Consider the following 17,007-nt stretch of genomic DNA (forward strand, 5'->3'; position numbering starts at 1 on the left):
ATAAAGCATAAGTGCATTTATTTCAGGAATCTCAGAAATAAGACATTCAAAGCTCTGAGTACCTCTTATAGAATCATTCATAAATCCAAAGAATCTTATTTGAAACCTAAGTGCAATTTTCACATGTCCCTGATCCCCACTGACAAGAGTAACTGAAAAAGTTTTACTGTCAAATTTTTAATATATCGTAAACATTCACACTCAATATAATTAATCTAATATAAAAATTCTACATAATAAAACTAATACTTTGGGAGTAAGTTATACCCTAAAGCAATTAGTCTGCTACAAGATGATTCATAACAACAGAATGTTCCCTGGAAGTGGGTGATGTTTTAATACTAGAATTCCTTACCCTCTAGTATAATATGCATCCAAATAAAAATGATATTTGAATATACCGACAGGTCAAATCCATACAGAAGTCTGAAAGCAGACATTCAAAAATCACAACCCCAAACCAGCTGACAATAATAAACCTGGGGAATGAGTAGCAGCAACAAATAATGGAAGAATTATAAAATAATGGTAGAAAACAGTGGAAGAGCCTGCCCTGCTTTCCCATGGTTCCTGCTGCCCATGTAATGCTGTCCTTTCTTCTCTTTCAACTGATCAGCACCATCACCTCCTTCAAACCTTGATGTGAGACTGATCTCACCAAATCTTCTCTAGCACAACCCTCTCTAGTAACTTCCTGCCTCCATGCCACCTCAACAACATGCTCCTCACCACCATGTTGTGTAATTGAGTTCTGGTTACTTTTCTCAGGTCACTCTATTACCAAATAGATTGAAATCTTATAAAGCAACAGTCTTTTAAAAAATCAGTGTTGGCCAATACAATCTAAAATCCATATTTAAAGAAGTGAAATTCATTTCAACCAAGAGGGAATGTAAGTGGAAACCTTGTTCATACTATTTTCTGTGTAAACTTTTATAACATCTCAAATTGATTATATGATGTTAGTGAATGTTCAAAGCTATGAAATTATGTATCTTTAAATTACACTATCATGACCCTACACAGCTGGTCCCAGTTGGTAGTCATTTATCTAGCAAGACCAGGTCCTACTGGCTACTAATCCTTCAATTCTTAGTAACCTTGTTGGACGGTGGGGGACAAAGCCTGCATTTGCAGAATCACCTCTGCCACAAGTATACTTTCACAGTTCAATTCCTACTACCTACAAGATGACCGCTTCCTGCTCCCCCAAAAGCAACAGTAAGGTATCCATAATTTCTGCTCAGATGCACAAAGCAACGTATGTCAAATAAGTTACAATGAGGGCATGAACAGAAGAAAAAGCAATCAGAAGTATGGTCACCTGGGAAACCACAGAAAGGAGCAGTCCAGGTGAGAATGACTGAATCACCTCAGAAGCACCCCCCACAGTCAGGAAACAAGCTATCCAACAGAAGCAATGTTCCAAGTCATTTCTGGGCTCAACGTCAGGTCCTTTCATTAGAGCACTACAAAAAATGTCCAATATATCCTCCATAATCGTGCTTTATAAGCAGTACTTTAAGGAATTAATTTCCTATACCTCTAAAAAGTAGTTTTAATTGTATGTACCATTTAACAGTATTTTCGTAAAGAGATGCTAAATTAATTTCATTGCAAATATATGTAAGATATAAACATGAACTTTTAAAAAAAGAGAACCTTTAAAAAAAGAGAAAAACATGAACTTTTATTTACAACAACAGACTGTAACAACAGAACACTAGAGAGAAACAGTAAATCATACATGTACCTTAAAATATTTTCATAAAAATAATATATTTGCTGTAATCAGTAATAAGCTAATGAAAATACAGACTGCTACATATTATCTAGAAAGATAAAAATTATTGATTTTTCTTTTCCAATAATTTTTGAAGAAAACTTTTATATTTTAAAATAAAAATCTCATTTGAAAATTTTTTTCAAACACATAGGTTTAAAAGTAAATACTGATGGCCCTGATACGAGACCATCCCAGATACACACATAAGCCAGCGGGGAGGAGGGGGTGCAGGACAGACGCACAAGCCCAAGACCTGGGGCCCAGATCTGCCTCTACCTTCATTCAGCTCCTCTTCCCCTCACGTAGTTATAGCACAAACCAGGCTAAAGAGCTACCTCAACCTCACTAACTTCACTGAAAACCCCACCTCGTAAATCCTTCCTTACTGTGATGGTTAATTTTTTGACCATCACGGCCCCCAGACCTCTGGCCATATTCTGGATATGTCAGTGAGGGTGTTTCTAGAGGAGATTAACATCTGAATTGGTGGACTGAGCAGAGCAGATGCCTCCCCAGCGTGGGGTGCCTCATGCAATCCTCCCCTGGCCTGGACAGAACAAATAAGCCAACTCTCCTGTGACTAAGAGGTTATCTCCTCCTGCTTCCCCAGTGGCTCAGATGGTAATGAATCTGCCTGCAGTGCAGGAGACACGACTTCGATCCCTGGGTCAAAAAGATCTTCAGAAGGAAATGGCAACCTTCTTTGGTAATCCTGCCTGAGAATTCCACAGACAGAGAAGCTGGGTGGGATACAGTCCATGGGGTCACAAAGAGTTGTACACGGCTGAGTGACTAACAAACTGTGTGGATCACAACAAACTGGGGAAAGTTCTAAAAGAGATGGGAATACCAGACCACCTGGCCTGCCTCCTGAGAAATCTGTATGCAGGTCAAGAAGCAAGAGTTAGAACCAGACATGGAACAACAGACTAGTTCCAAATTGGGAAAGGAGTATGTCAAGGCTGTATATTGTCACCCTGCTTATTTAACTTATATGCAGAGTACATCATGAGAAATGCTGGGCTGGATGAAGCACAAACTGGAATCAAGATTGCCGGGAGAAACATCAATAATTTCAGATATGCAGATGATACCATCCCTATGGCAGAAAGTGAAGAACTAAAGAGCCCCTTGATGAAAGTGAAGAGGAGAGTGAAAACATTGGCTTAAAACTCAAAATTCAGAAAACTAAGATAATCTGGTACCATTACTTCATGGCAAATAAATGGGGAAAAAATGGAAACACTGACAGACTTTATTTTCTTGGGGTCTAAAATCACTGCAGGTGGTGATTGCAGCCATGAAATTAAAACACGCTTGCTCCTTGGAAGAAAAGCTATGACAACCTAGACAGTATATTAAAAAGCAGAGACATTACTTTGTCAACAAAAGTCCATCTAGTTAAAGCTATGGTTTTTCCAGTAGTCATGTATGGATGGGAGAGTTGGACTATAAAGAAAGCTGAGTTCCAAAGAATTGATGCTCTTGAATTGTGGTGTTGGAGAAGACTCTTGAGAGTCCCCTGGACTGCAAGAAGATCAAACCAGTCCATCCTAAAGGAAATCAGTCCTGAATATTCATTGGAAGAACTGATGCGGAACCTGAAACTCCAACACTTTGGCCACCTGACGCGAAGAACTGACTCACTAGAAAAGACCCTGATGCTGGGAAAGACTGAAGGCAGGAGGAGAAGGGGACGACAGAGGATGAAATGGTTGGATGGCATCACCGACTTGATGGACATGAGTTTGAGTAAGCTCCGGGAGCTGGTGATGGACAAGGAAGCCAGGCGTGCTGTGGTCCATGGGGTCACAAAGAGTAGGACACAACTGAGCGAATGAACTGAGTTACTAACACACACACACACCTCCTGTCTGAGGGCTGTGAGTTCACTCACGGATTTTTTTTTCCTGCCTTCAGACTCAAATTGAAACACCAACTCTTTCCTCTTGGTTCTCCAGCCTGCTACCTGAAGATTTTGGGGACTCAGCCTCCATAATCACATGGGCTGTTAAATACCTGTCTTTCAGTGTACACACACACACACACACACACACACACACACACACACACAATTGGTTCTGTTTCTCTGGAGAACCCTAACACACCTATCTACTTAATACATCAACTTCCTAATAAAAAGATCAAAAAAACATTTTCAATAACATACAGTGATGTCAATGACAGAGCAAAGTTCTCACAACGGCTAATTTACAGACTTTCCAGTCATTTAGTAGCATGATAGAATTCAACAAAACTTCAAAACTGTCTACAGTCTTTCACCAAGTAAACTGATCCTCTGATGAATACATACAGAGGACACAATCAGAGTTATAATCAGAGATTTATGTGCTCATGATATTGTTTGCAATAACATTTATGACACTGTCAAATGGATACAACCAAGTGTTCAATAACATGCAAATGATTAAGCAAATTATATCACTTTCAAAGGACGTGATTTCATGCAACTAATACAAATGATATTTTCAAAAATGATTCAACCACCTAAGAAAATGATCATAATATAGTGTCAGTTTTTAAAATGAGAAAAAACAATGATATCTCAAGTTTACAGTGATAAACATCTATCTAAAAATTCCCTATGAAAGATTTAGAAAACGAACTTATGGTTGCCAGGGGGAAAGGATAATTAAGGAGTTTGGGAAGGTCATGTACACACTGCTATATTCAAAATGGATAACCAACAAAGACCTATTGTATAGCACACAAAAGTCTACTCAGGGTTACGTGCCAGCCTGGATGGGAGGGGGGTTGGAGGAAAATGGGTACATGTATATGTATGACAAAGTCCCACTGCTATTCATCTGAAACTACCACAACATTGTTAATCGGCTATACACAAATACAAAACAAATTTTAAAGTTTGAGGGAAAAAATAAATTCCCTGTGAAAGATTCTGCATAGCACAATAAAATGCATTCAGAACTGTTTTCACTTTATTCTTTCTCAGCATTTCCTAGTTCTCTGCATGTATGTATATATGCCTATACATATTACATATACACACGCATTCCTACAGAAACACAACTCAGAACACAATTTCAGGTACAGTGATACTGGCAGTCTACCTACCAAAGAGAAGTACAGCATCCTCATCCAAGCATTACTTTACATCTTACATTGGCTGTTTCAATCTTACCCTTTGAACTGAATCAACCTTTCCCAACCTTCTGTTTAGCAAATATTAGATTAATTAATGAGTTTCTTTTTACATAGGTAAATTATAGAATTTCAACTACATTATAGGGGCATATTAAAAAATTTTTTAGTCTTCAGACCAAATTAAAATTTCAGTTACTGCTCAGATTTTCCAAAATTACCTTGTCTGGATCCATATTCCCTCTGATAAATTCTTGCTTCCAGAACTGCAACGCCTGTTCCAAGGTTAGGCCAATGCCCTTAAGGAAGAGGCCATACTGCATGCGGCCCCCATGACGGAGATGGTGATTTTCCCGCAGGGCTTTATGTAACTGACGCATGCAGGGTGGGAAGGACTTGGTAGAAAGCTACAGAAAAAAAGAATATTTTGTTATTTATCCATCTCCACAATATCTGTTACAAAATCAATCTAATTTGCAAATTGCAAATTCAGTTTAACTGGAATAAAAACAAAAACCATAAAGAAGTTATTATTGTCTCACTGTGACTACAGATGAATTGTTTTTCTTATTAATATTCTTACACTGATTACATGTCAAAATGATAATATTTTAGATATATTAGGTTAAGTAAATTATTAACGTTTATTTCACCTATTTCTTTTTTTTTTTAATTAAACTTTCTCTTTTGAGATAACTATAGATTCCCATGCAGTTGTAAGAAATAATGCAAAGAGATGTCATGTATCTGGTTCCCCCTAAAGGTAATATCTTGTAAACCTGTAGTGAATTATCACCACCAAGATACTGACACTAACACAATTTAGATTTTCTGTGACACTCACGTGCTCATATCTGTGTACTTAACTCTATGGAACTTTTTCCTATGTAGGTTCAAGAATTCCCCCCCACCCAACCAGGCTCCTTCCTATCTCCCTTCTTATAACCTCCATCTTCTGCAGCCTGCCCCCACCATTCCCGAACCCTTGGCAACCACTAAGCTATTCTCCACCTCTGTAACTTTGTCATTCAAGTGTTACATAAATAGAATCATATAAAGTTTTGAGAGTGGCTTTTTACTCAGCATAATTCCTACAAAATTCTTCTAAATTATTGCAGCTATCAATAGCTCGTTCCTTTTTTATTGCTGAGTAATATCTCCTCAGTGTGTGGATGTAATACCATTTGTCTAACCATTCACTCATTCACTCATTGAAGGACATTTGGGTCAAATCCAGTTTAGGGTTATTTCAAATAAATGAGTGTTTGGGTTTTCATGTATATCTAACATTTCATTTTACTGGGAAATATGTTCAAAAGTACAACTGGTGAATCACAGATGAAATTTAAAAATAACCCAAAAGTAAACACAAAAATAAGAGAAATGGCTCTCAAAAGGCAAATTCAAATAAATGTGTTAAAGAAATTAACAATTAAAGAAAACTTTTTTCATTTATGGTCTCAGCTGTATCTCCCTCACCTTCTCAAGTATCCTCCTCCTGAGACTTAACTCCCACCTCTCATGGGCTCCTTGGCAGGTTCCACTTTGCTTGTGAGCAGGGATGGGTCTCACTTTGCTCCCCTGACTGACCAGGCAGCCTCTTTGTCTTTCATTGTAACAACTTCTACTTGATTATAATTTCTTGAATAGGAAGATGATCTATTCATTTTGGTCTCCAAAAGCTCAGAATCTCCCCCTACTCACTGTTATAACTCTTGTTTCCAAGCATTAAAACCTCAGTGTACTTTTAATTTATTGTAAATAAATTGGTAATTATCTAAACAAAGATTATTTATGGTTGACTTACTTTCCCTTTTTTGGGTAATGCAGAAATCCTAAAGTGCATTAAAGTGAAATTCTATACAGTAAAAGTGTAGTTGAGTGTACACATATTGATTCTCCTATAGAGGTTCACAAAGTGTAGCTGAAATGAACTGCCCACTCTGGAGGCAACACAAGACCTATACTTAGTGTCATGGAATACTCTGCATCCTTCTCAAATTTATATGCCAAGTCCTAACCCCACAATCTCAGAATGTGGCTGTATCTAGAGCTGGGACCTGTAAGAAGGCAATCAAGGTTAAATGAGATCATGGGGGTGGGGCCATGGTCCAAGGTGATTAGCAGCCTTCTTTTTTTTTTTAATAGGATTTTTTTATTAACATATAATATATTTAATAAAAAATAATATCCACTCTGGCTCTCTCCTCCACTGCAAGGGGAAGAGCGGTGAGGAGGGGCTGGCACTGCCCACCCCTAGGCATCCGGACAAGCCCTGCCTCCGGGGCTCCCCTCTACCCCCCACTTTCCAACAGGCTCTGACCTCCAGACAGACGGTTCAAAGTTACAAGTGCTTTAGGCCCTCCCTTGAGCTCCCCCAGGTGCCCCCCCCTTGTGCAGAATTCAGGGGCCACCTGGAAAAAACCCCTTGCCTTTTCTCATTCTTGGGATCCTTTGTTCATGTCAGAAAGAGGATCTGGGGGCAGAGAGTGGCATCTCTACTGGCCAGGGGGAAAGGAGGAAAGGGACAGTGACAAGGGACAGGGCCGAGAAGAGGGATGGCGCTGAGGTGGCCTCACTGCAGCCGGTCACTGCGGAACGAGTTCTCCACAGCCGGATCAGGCAGCAGGGCGCAGGGGTCACTCAGCATGCTGAGCCCCTCCAGGCCCAGTGGCTCCATGCGCAGCTCCTCCTCCAGCCCCAGCCCCAGCCCCAGCCCCAGCCCCAGCCCCAGCCCCAGCCCAGCTGCTGACACCTCGAAGCCTGGCACTCCGGCCAGGGCCGGATTAGCAGCCTTCTAAGCAGAGGAAGAGACAGAGGGATGGGGCAGACACCCAGAAGCCAAGAAGAGAGGCCCTCAGAAGAAACTGATAGCTGACAGCTTGATCATGAACTCTCGCCTCCAGAAATGTGAGAAGATAAGATCCTGTTGTTCAGGGTACCCAGCCTGTGGTTTGCTGTTACAGCAGCCCTAGGAGACAGCTATACTTAGTACTCTCCATTTCTCCTTTCCTAAATTATATGGTGTTTAAATATAAACACATAAATACTATTTAAGTGTCATCACTTAAAAGAAACCTCCTTTTGGAAAACTGGTTAAATTGTTTTTATCAGACTACAAATAATTTTCTGATTATTTGGTTTTCCTATAATGACAAAAAGTCATATGCACAGTGCATGGCATTTATTTTTAAAATGATTGGCAAGCAATGAAATAACATTCTCTTCCATCACCCCACCCTAAAAATAATCTTTGGTTGAAGAAAATCTTTTTTCTCTGTTGACAAAGGTTTAACAGGATGAGATGCTTACCGAATCGATCTGATCTAAAGAAATCTTGCCAGCATTGCCCTGTGTACTGTAGTCTTGACCAGTGTAGGAATGACTAAAAAAAAAAAAAGAATAAAATATCAAAATCGAATTTATAAAACATACTTTGATCACCTCAAAGGAAATTTTCAAAATTCTGACAAAAAGTCACGAGAAAACATTTCATACGTAAACCTTAGGAGAAACATAGCCAAGTGTTTTAAAGGTATTTCATAGAATATGTTTAAGTAACTTTCCCCATAAATAATACAGAAATATAGTGCTCATCTGTGTCTCCCGATTCCTAATCTAGAGTACTATTTCCTTAAGAGCAATATGCAAACTGTTGTTAAAGTTCACACTCCTCTACTACTGACCCCTTATAACATCACAGCACAGTGGTGGTGGTGGTTTAGTCACTAAGTCATGTCCAACTCTTGTGACCCCATGGACTGTAGCCCACCAGGCTCCTCTGTCCGTGGGTTTCTCCAAGCAAGAATACTGGAGTGGGTTACCACTTCCTTCTCCAACAGCACAGCACAAAGCTAGGGATAAACAGAGCTTATGTCTGAAGTCATTGCTCAGCAGGCCCTAGAGTGAGTCACCAAGACTCTCCACACTCTGGATGCCTGTCTGTCAAATGGAGACGGCACTGCCTGCCTGCAGTGTTGACGGCAGGTTGGAGTTGAAATATTTTTCGTTAAAGGACCTAACATATCGTAATCACTATTCATTAAAATAAGTAACATGTGAACAGCACCTACATGTGCAGAGTCCTCATCCATATCCTTACAACAGCCCCAAACGAGTGAGTTTACTGTATATCTGAGAAGAGGGGAACTTCTGGGGTCAGAGAGCAAGGCAGCAGTGCAGCAGGAATTCAAACTTTTGACTCCCAACTTCCTGTTTGTTCACTACACTACACTACTCTACTACTCTCTTCCCTGTGATACACTGTCATCTTATATATTTAGAAATGAGGAAATGCAACATGGTTCATTCTACCTAAAGGCTCCACCTGTACACTTTATCACCTCCTTGATACAACTCCACACCCACAGCTCCATCAACAGGGACTCAGATGCAGACATCCAGAAAACCACAGTCAAACAGGGGTTCATGCAGACCTAACAACTAAAGGAAGTTCTGGACTAAAGTATCATTACAATCACAGGGGATTCCAGATGCTCTACTCTCTACCCCTCGGCACTAGAGCTTCTTGCTGCTGGTTAACATATGACCTCAAGATGCTCTCAAGTGCTGCCCTCAAGGGCTTCCCTGGTGGCTCAGATGGTAAAGCATCTGCCTGCAATGTGGGAGACCTGGGTTCAATCCCTGGTCAGGAAGATACCCTGGAGAATGAAATGGCAACCCACTCCAGTACTCTTGCCTGGAAAATCCCATGGATGAAGGAGCCTGGTAGGCTATAGTCCATGGGGTCACAAAGAGTCAGAAATGACTGGGCAGCTTCACTTTCGCTTTCTTTCAAGACTCTCTGTAGAAAAGCTGTTCTACAATCAATCAAGTCACTGATTAAACAATGCGTACGGATTATGAAGCAAAACTACGGGCTATCTCAAGACACTGTAGCCACTGGCGAGGAAAGTGTCACAAGTACAGACATCCCCTCCCCAAAATCCCCCCTCTATGGGCCAAGAATGGTCAGAATCACTCTGAGAGCAGGACACGCAAATGGTGGAGAGTGACACAGAATGATGTTGTGCCTAAAACACATCTCTGGCCTTTGGTTTTATTTCTCCCTCCAGTAACAAATTTCTGACAGTATACCATAAAGGGATTCATTCTCTTTAGCCTTGGACTAGTAATACCATTGCACATAAAACTCAGGCTAAGTTAAAACAACAGCTGCCATTTAATTTTAATATTCCACATTTTAATACAGAACACAACCAGAGAAATGTTTCAGTGAAGTGAAGTGTTAGTCACTCCATCGTGTCTGACTCTTTGCAACTCTATGGACTGTAGCCCACCAGGCTCCTCTGTCCATGGAATTCTCCAGGCAAGAATACTGCAGTGGGTTGCCATTCTCTTCTCCAGGGGATCTTTCTGACCCAGGTTCAATCCCCACAAAGTAAAAACACATTTCACTTTCCAATGTATCTTATACATAGGGCAATGAAAACAGCACAGGCTACGAGTCTGATGACCTGCTGTTGTTTCTGTTCTTTAAATCACTGGTTTGGCAAATTGGCAATCAGCATTATTATCATTTGTAAAATAGTGTTAATAATGTAAAATAGTATTAATAATGCCAGGCCTGCCTAACTGACAGAAATGCTGGGGAAATCAAATGAAATAATAAATTCAAACTGCTAACTAAAGTCACTAAAGCATATTCCAGTACACAGACTGGAATGTACATATTCCAGTACACACACAAAACTGCCTTATGGCAGTCTTGACCAGTAAGTACAGAGGACAACAAAACAGGATGGGAAGGGAGGCAGCTGATCCTGGAGAGAATTCGTCCCCCAGTTGGGAGATGCTGGGTCACTCCTTGACCCTTGCGTTTCTTAGGCTATAAATTGATCACAATCATCTAACAGAACTTTTCAGCTCAAATATATGAACAAATATAAAAGCCTTATATAAATGATGTACAAACATGATTATAGTTATGAGTAAACAGTTTTCTCAGCCCAGATTAGTGCAGTATACAAAGTACAAAGAGAAGATGTATATAAAAAGGACCTAAAAGGCAGTATAAAATGCTTCCTCAGTGCTTTGATAGGATATGCAAAAGGGCCAAATTTCAAGGAAAAAAGTTAAAAAGAGAATGGTAGCAATGATAAACACAATGAATTTGCTGGGTATAAATAATTACAGAGAGAATATAAGGAAACTGTCAGACATCACATTTCTAAAAACATTATGAATAGACAGGAAGATGGCCACCAGCCAACCCAGTAAGGGCAAGCGTGGAACTCTCAGAAGAAAAGTGATAGAAATTTAGAAATGAAGCCTAAGTACTGGGAATAAGACTTCTCCCCCATTCATTCAGGATCAGAAAGGCTAGCTTGCATCTTGTTAAAGGAGTCAGTACACCACAGCTATTTAATACATACTTGAATTAGTTATGGATAGGTGAAGCCAAGGTGGGGAGGATTTTCAGATACAAGAAAGAAAAATCATGAGAAGCAGTGTATCCAATGGTCTGTAAACAGTAAAGAACCATAAAACTATCTGGGGAAAGAATTCACATGAGCAGTTTATACTCAAGAAAGAAAGCAGAAATTGGAAGGATTGAGCAATAGAAAACCAGTTGGAAGAATATAATAATATTCCAGACAAGAGAAGTCTTTGTAAAAACTGTAAAATAGCAGCAACAGACAGAGAAAGGTAGGCAATTAAGGCAAAAGAAAAAAGGAACAAATAGTGCTGCCATAAAAGAATAAAAATCCTTAAGAACAACTCACATTAGCTCATGAGACAGGACCCTTGGCTTTTACTTGGAAGTGCAGAGGGAGCTATGAGATGAGACTCCCAACAGGCCCAGGACAAGTGAGGCGCCTCCTGCCACCCTCAGAGCCTGGGGCAGCTTCATGTCACACAGCTCCCAAATAACGCAGCTGCTACACTAACGAGTGAAAACATGTGTCATGAACTGTCAAAATATTGTCTTGGTTTCATGACTTTAAAAACTTCATCAATTTTATGAACAAATATTTCTTAATCACTGTACTAGGGTAATAGAGAAAAATTAATACAAATGTTTTGCTACTTTTTTATTGTAATTTTTTAAAGTAAAAACAATTTCTAATTGGTTTGATGCACACACACACACACAAACACCAAAAAACACTGTTTTTCAGCCCATTGTAAATAATCACAGCTTTAAGAAATACTTGCTATCACTAATATACAGTTTTAACAAGAGGGATTTAGTCAGCATAAAAGCTTTCTTAGTTTTAACCTTCCATAGAAAAATAAATTGAGACACAACACAAATGTCACGTTTTCAACACAGTAGACAAAAAAATATTTTAATGGGTCACAAAATTCAAATTATTTCACTAATCATTATCCTGGCAAATATAAAGAGGAATTTATGACTAATCAGAGAATCTTAAAAAGTCAAAATTTGATTTAATTCTCAGTTTAGCCACTAATCTGGCACAAGTAAAAAAGAAAAAGGATAAGTCCAACTATGCATTAATCGTGTGCATTAGTCGTTCAGTTGTGTCTGACTCTTTGCAACCCCATGAACCTCTGCTCCTGTCCATGGAATTCTCCAGGCAAGAACACTGGTGTGGGTTGCCACGCCCTCCCCCAGGGAATCTTCCCAACCCAGGGATCAAATCTGGGTCTCCTGCATTGCAGGCAGATTCTTCACCATCTGAACCACCAACTTGTTCATCCATAAATGTGGAGAGTAACTTATTTCCATCCTGTATGCTAATTTATCTTCTATTTGCTAGAGTATCTGGCGAAAGGCACTGAAGGTAAAATGGTATCGTTTTTCTCAAGTTACCAAAAAGTCAGAGAATAAAGACGTGGGTCCACTATAATTGTACAGTTACACTGCACTGTGCAAACAACACAAACACCTGCACTCACCAAAGAGAACTAGAGAAATGCAGAAACCCAGAACGAACCTTATTTTTTTAAAGGCCATTAGAATGTCAGACTCTCTATAACAGACTTTCTCTATCACAGTAGTTGTCCTTTTCTAATTACCCTTTTTTTTTTTTTTAATAAACTTTCAAGAGTCTCTGCACAGTTCTTCAATCCTTCATCAAGCACTTTTTTGACCAAGGAAGAGTCACAAAGTCGTGATGGGCCCAGAGATGATACAAATAGTGCAACATGACGAGGTGTTGAGAACCCCGACGAGGATGCAGAGAACAGGCCCTTCTCAAAGCAGGGGGAGGACCCATCATGTGCAGCCCCAAAATGGCACCACAGAGGGGGTGCTCAGGGGCAGCATCCAGAATTCTGAGTGTCCGGAGAATGGTGTTGAGACAACTGACCACGGTGTCCAGGCTGATCAGAGACACTTGCCATGCCAGCTCAAGGCCAGAGAAGAAGGTGACCTGGGTGGGCCTGGACAGCAGAGGGGACGAGCAGGAGACCACAGTCAGGGAATAACAGAAAAGTCACGGGCCTGGTTGTTTTAGTGTTTTTACCATTTGTAGTTGAACAATTTTATTTGCATTAAAAACACTCTTAAATTTTGACCTGGTTCAGAAAAGTACATATTGTGAGTTTATTAGCATTGCTGGACCATTTAAAAGTAAGCACATGATAAAGAGGTGACATTTAGGGATAATAAAAGAGTCTGTTTTCTCAGCAAGTAGAGGGTTACACATACCAGGTGGACAAGTAGAAAGAGATCAGTGAAACCAAGGAAATTTCACAGTTTATAGATGAAGAGGTAGGGTTAGGCCGCAAAAAAGACAAGCAGAGGCAAGAGAGAAAAAAAAGAGCTGAAACTGAGCGGGCGGGCCATGAAACACAGGTCTCCAAGCAAAAACCATCAAGATAAAAGGCAAATCCTACCTCCTTTTGCAATAACATAGTGCTAAATCATGACTTCAATGATTTTGTCTTGTCAAGTGACAATGAAGGTCTTGTCAAGTTTAAAACCTTTAAAACCCTAAACTTGTGCATTATAATACTTTCTGAGAAAAGTAAATTTTGCAATTGTGTATAACAAACCCTTAGCTTACAAGGAAGAAATTCAGTGTTTGTCCTTGATTATTTTTTCTGTTTTGTTTTGAGGTGATGGTCCTAAGTTATTCATCTACAATAAGAGAACTAATTGTACGCAAAATATACAAAAGCATCTTCCTACATGTTCAACAGGCCTACATACAACTTAATTAAAACTCAGTCACATCTGAGAAACTTCCCCTTCCCACATTATCTTGCTCATTAAACAGTAACATGTAAATAGAGTTAGGTTTCCAATAGAGTTAAAAATCACAATAAACAGAAAATTGTAAAGCTACGAAAGGTTTCAACAAATTAAAGCTGAAGGGAGAAAAGACTTTCAAATATTCATAACACATATTTACGTAACCATATTTGACATGATACCATTTTCAGTCCCATTAAATCAAGGGAGGAGGGGGCTGAGGATCATGAGACAGGAAGGCACAGTCGGTCACAGCCACAGGGAACCAATGCTCCAAACACCACCACACAAACACTGAACTTACACAATAAAAATGAAGTGGCTATACAAAGAGTTCTGAAACATACACAACTGCACACATCTCATTGTGAAAGGCAGACCCATGCCTGGTCTTTGTAGAAACAACAGAAAACTAAGCCCGGTTCAACAAACCACTAAGGACAATAACAAGCACTTTAGGTCTCAATAGGGAGCCAGGTTTGGGTGCTGAAAATAAGAGTCGGAAACAAAAGGAAAAAATTACACGAAAGTGGGTTGTGGGTCTCATGATAAATCAGCTGGCTAAGGAAAAAACCCTTTTCTGCTGTGTCACTGAACTCAGCAGAGACGGCCATCACACCTCTGCTCAGTGGTCTGTGGGACCCCCACCCCCAAGCCCCAAGACACGGGCCCCAGGGCGCAAGCTGGCAACACAGGTGATCGCTCTCTAATCACTTCCCTTGCTCGGCCCTGGGAAGAAACTTGAAGGAGGGAGCAGGAGTAGTGGAACAGCTGCAACAGCTTACGAATCAGCCACAATTCTTCCGTACTTTCATAATTTTCCCAAGTCCAATCTGCCCAAAGCAATCAGGGAGCACAGCAGAGGAAGGGAGAGCCAAGCAGGATGGTGAGGAGCTCAGGGGTCAGACCCACAAGTTCTGGCTGTTACACTTACTGCCTGCTGACTCTGCTTCCAATTTCCTTACAGGGAAACAGGGATCATAAAAGGTGTCACGAAACTATCCCCTCCATGGGCTACAGTGAGGATCAAAGGAGATGTTTTTGTTGCATGATTCTTCACTCAAGTTGTTTTTTTAAATTGTGAATAATATTTTACTTAGTCATATTTGTTTACAATTGAAGCTCTGGCAATTCAAAATTTATATCCTTGCCCAGGAGCTTCTTATAGACACCAGAAAACGTTAAACCTTGGGTTCCACACTGTTCTGCTGTGCTTTACGAGCTGCCTGCCATCTGGCTTCATGTGGATTTTCCTGCCCACAATCTCACTTGGGAAAACCAAGTCCTCCAGGATGGTGTCATGCAAAGCTACCAGTGTGCAGCTCCTGGGAAGTTTTTGCTTGTTTTTTGTACAGCTTTTTCGAGTTTGCTTAGGCAGAATTCTCGTCTGAGCAATAAAGACAACGCGCTTCCCACTGAACTTCTCCAGCTCACATACCAGCAGGACCTGAATTTTCTGGAGAAATTTCAGTTGAGGAACGGGAACAAAGATTATGATACCTTTCTGACCACCACCAACTTCAATTTCCTTGGTGGCCATGATGTTCAGCTTCTGCAGCTGGGCCCTGAGGTCCAAGTTCATCTCCAGCTCCAGGAGGGCCTGGGAGATGCCCAACTCAAACTCAGGGGGCTTCTCACCACTGGGCTTCACAATCCTGCTGGGCCTGGACACAGCCTGGGCCCTGCCAGTGTAGCCAACACCTCAGTCAGACTGTAATACTCATCATCACCCAGGCCTCTAGACATTTTGGCTACTGCTTTTCTCTACTGTTAACATTCACCAGTTTCTTCCCTTTATTATCAGGAAGAAAGCAAACTCCTTTCCTATCTTCCTTAAACTATCACATATAATATTTAATCTTGAAGTAGAATTTAGATGTCTTTGAATAACCTGATGATTTGGAAGCTTATACCTATATCTACACTCTTAGGAAGTTTTCACGGTGCCAAACTCCAACTGTAAACACTGCAGGTTTCAGTGGGACCCAGCTGTGCCAAGCTGCATGTCCAACATGGTAGCCACCAGCCAACTGTAGCAACTGGGTACTTGAAATGCAGCTTACTCAGAATTAAGACATTCTATGGGCGTAAAGTCTGCACTGGATTTCCAAGACTTACTATGAAAAAATAATGTAAAACATTTCATTAATAAATTTTCATACCAATTACATGTTGAAGTGAGTTAAATTATTACTAAAATCAATGAGACTGAAGTAATTTAAAATTACACATCTGGCTCATGTCTGTGGTGCTCACTGCTTCTCCTGAGCAGCATGGTCGCAGAGAGCAGACAGTGACCAAGGCTGCCAAGGTCCTCCCATGAGGACTAGGTCCACCTGGAGAAACGCCAGCTGACCTGTCCGGACTCTTGTCTGCCAAGTTAGGTCAGACTCTGCTGGTCATATTCGGAATACAAGCTGCAACTCCAGCTGACTCTTAATATATCTGTTTTCGCAGCACTGTGCTTGAGAATCAAGGTTCCAAACTTGAGCCACAGTTCGCCATTTCTACGAATTTCATGAATTCTGATTAGCCTGGAGGTAACTTGAATCTTGAGAAACCTGTATGCAGGTCGGGAAGCAACAGTTAGAACTGGACATGGAACAACAGACTAGTTCCAAATCGGAAAAGGAGTACATCAAGGCTGTATATTGTCACTCTGCTTATTTAACTTCTATGCAGAGTACATCATGAGAAACGCTGGGCTGGAGGAAGCACAGGCTGGAATCAAGATTGCCAGGAAAAATATGAATAACCTCAGATATGCAGATGACACCACCCTTATGGCAGAAAGTGAAGAAGAACTAAAGAGCCTCTTGATAAAAGTCAAAGAGGAGAGCGAAAACATTGGCTTAAAGCTCAACATTCAGAAAACAAAGATCATGGCATTTGGTCCCATCACTTCATGGCA

At 40.5% G+C, this 17,007-nt stretch overlaps 1 protein-coding gene and 1 pseudogene across 1 annotated transcript in view; both read right to left on the reverse strand.

Annotated features, from left to right (window-relative positions):
• The window catches only part of PRIM2 (DNA primase subunit 2), a 332,549-nt gene that overhangs the window by 104,349 nt on the left and 211,193 nt on the right, over window positions 1–17,007 (reverse strand). Inside the window, exons 9-10 of the mRNA XM_027524206.1 lie at window positions 8,222–8,294; window positions 5,131–5,316 (exon numbers count right to left, since the gene is read on the reverse strand). Coding sequence (XP_027380007.1) covers window positions 5,131–5,316; window positions 8,222–8,294 — 259 coding nt within the window. The remainder of the gene's footprint in view (window positions 1–5,130; window positions 5,317–8,221; window positions 8,295–17,007) is intronic.
• On the reverse strand, window positions 12,588–16,601 carry LOC113881892 (annotated as a pseudogene).

This window comes from Bos indicus x Bos taurus, chromosome 23 (assembly GCF_003369695.1).
Source record: "Bos indicus x Bos taurus breed Angus x Brahman F1 hybrid chromosome 23, Bos_hybrid_MaternalHap_v2.0, whole genome shotgun sequence".
NCBI lineage: Eukaryota > Metazoa > Chordata > Mammalia > Artiodactyla > Bovidae > Bos > Bos indicus x Bos taurus.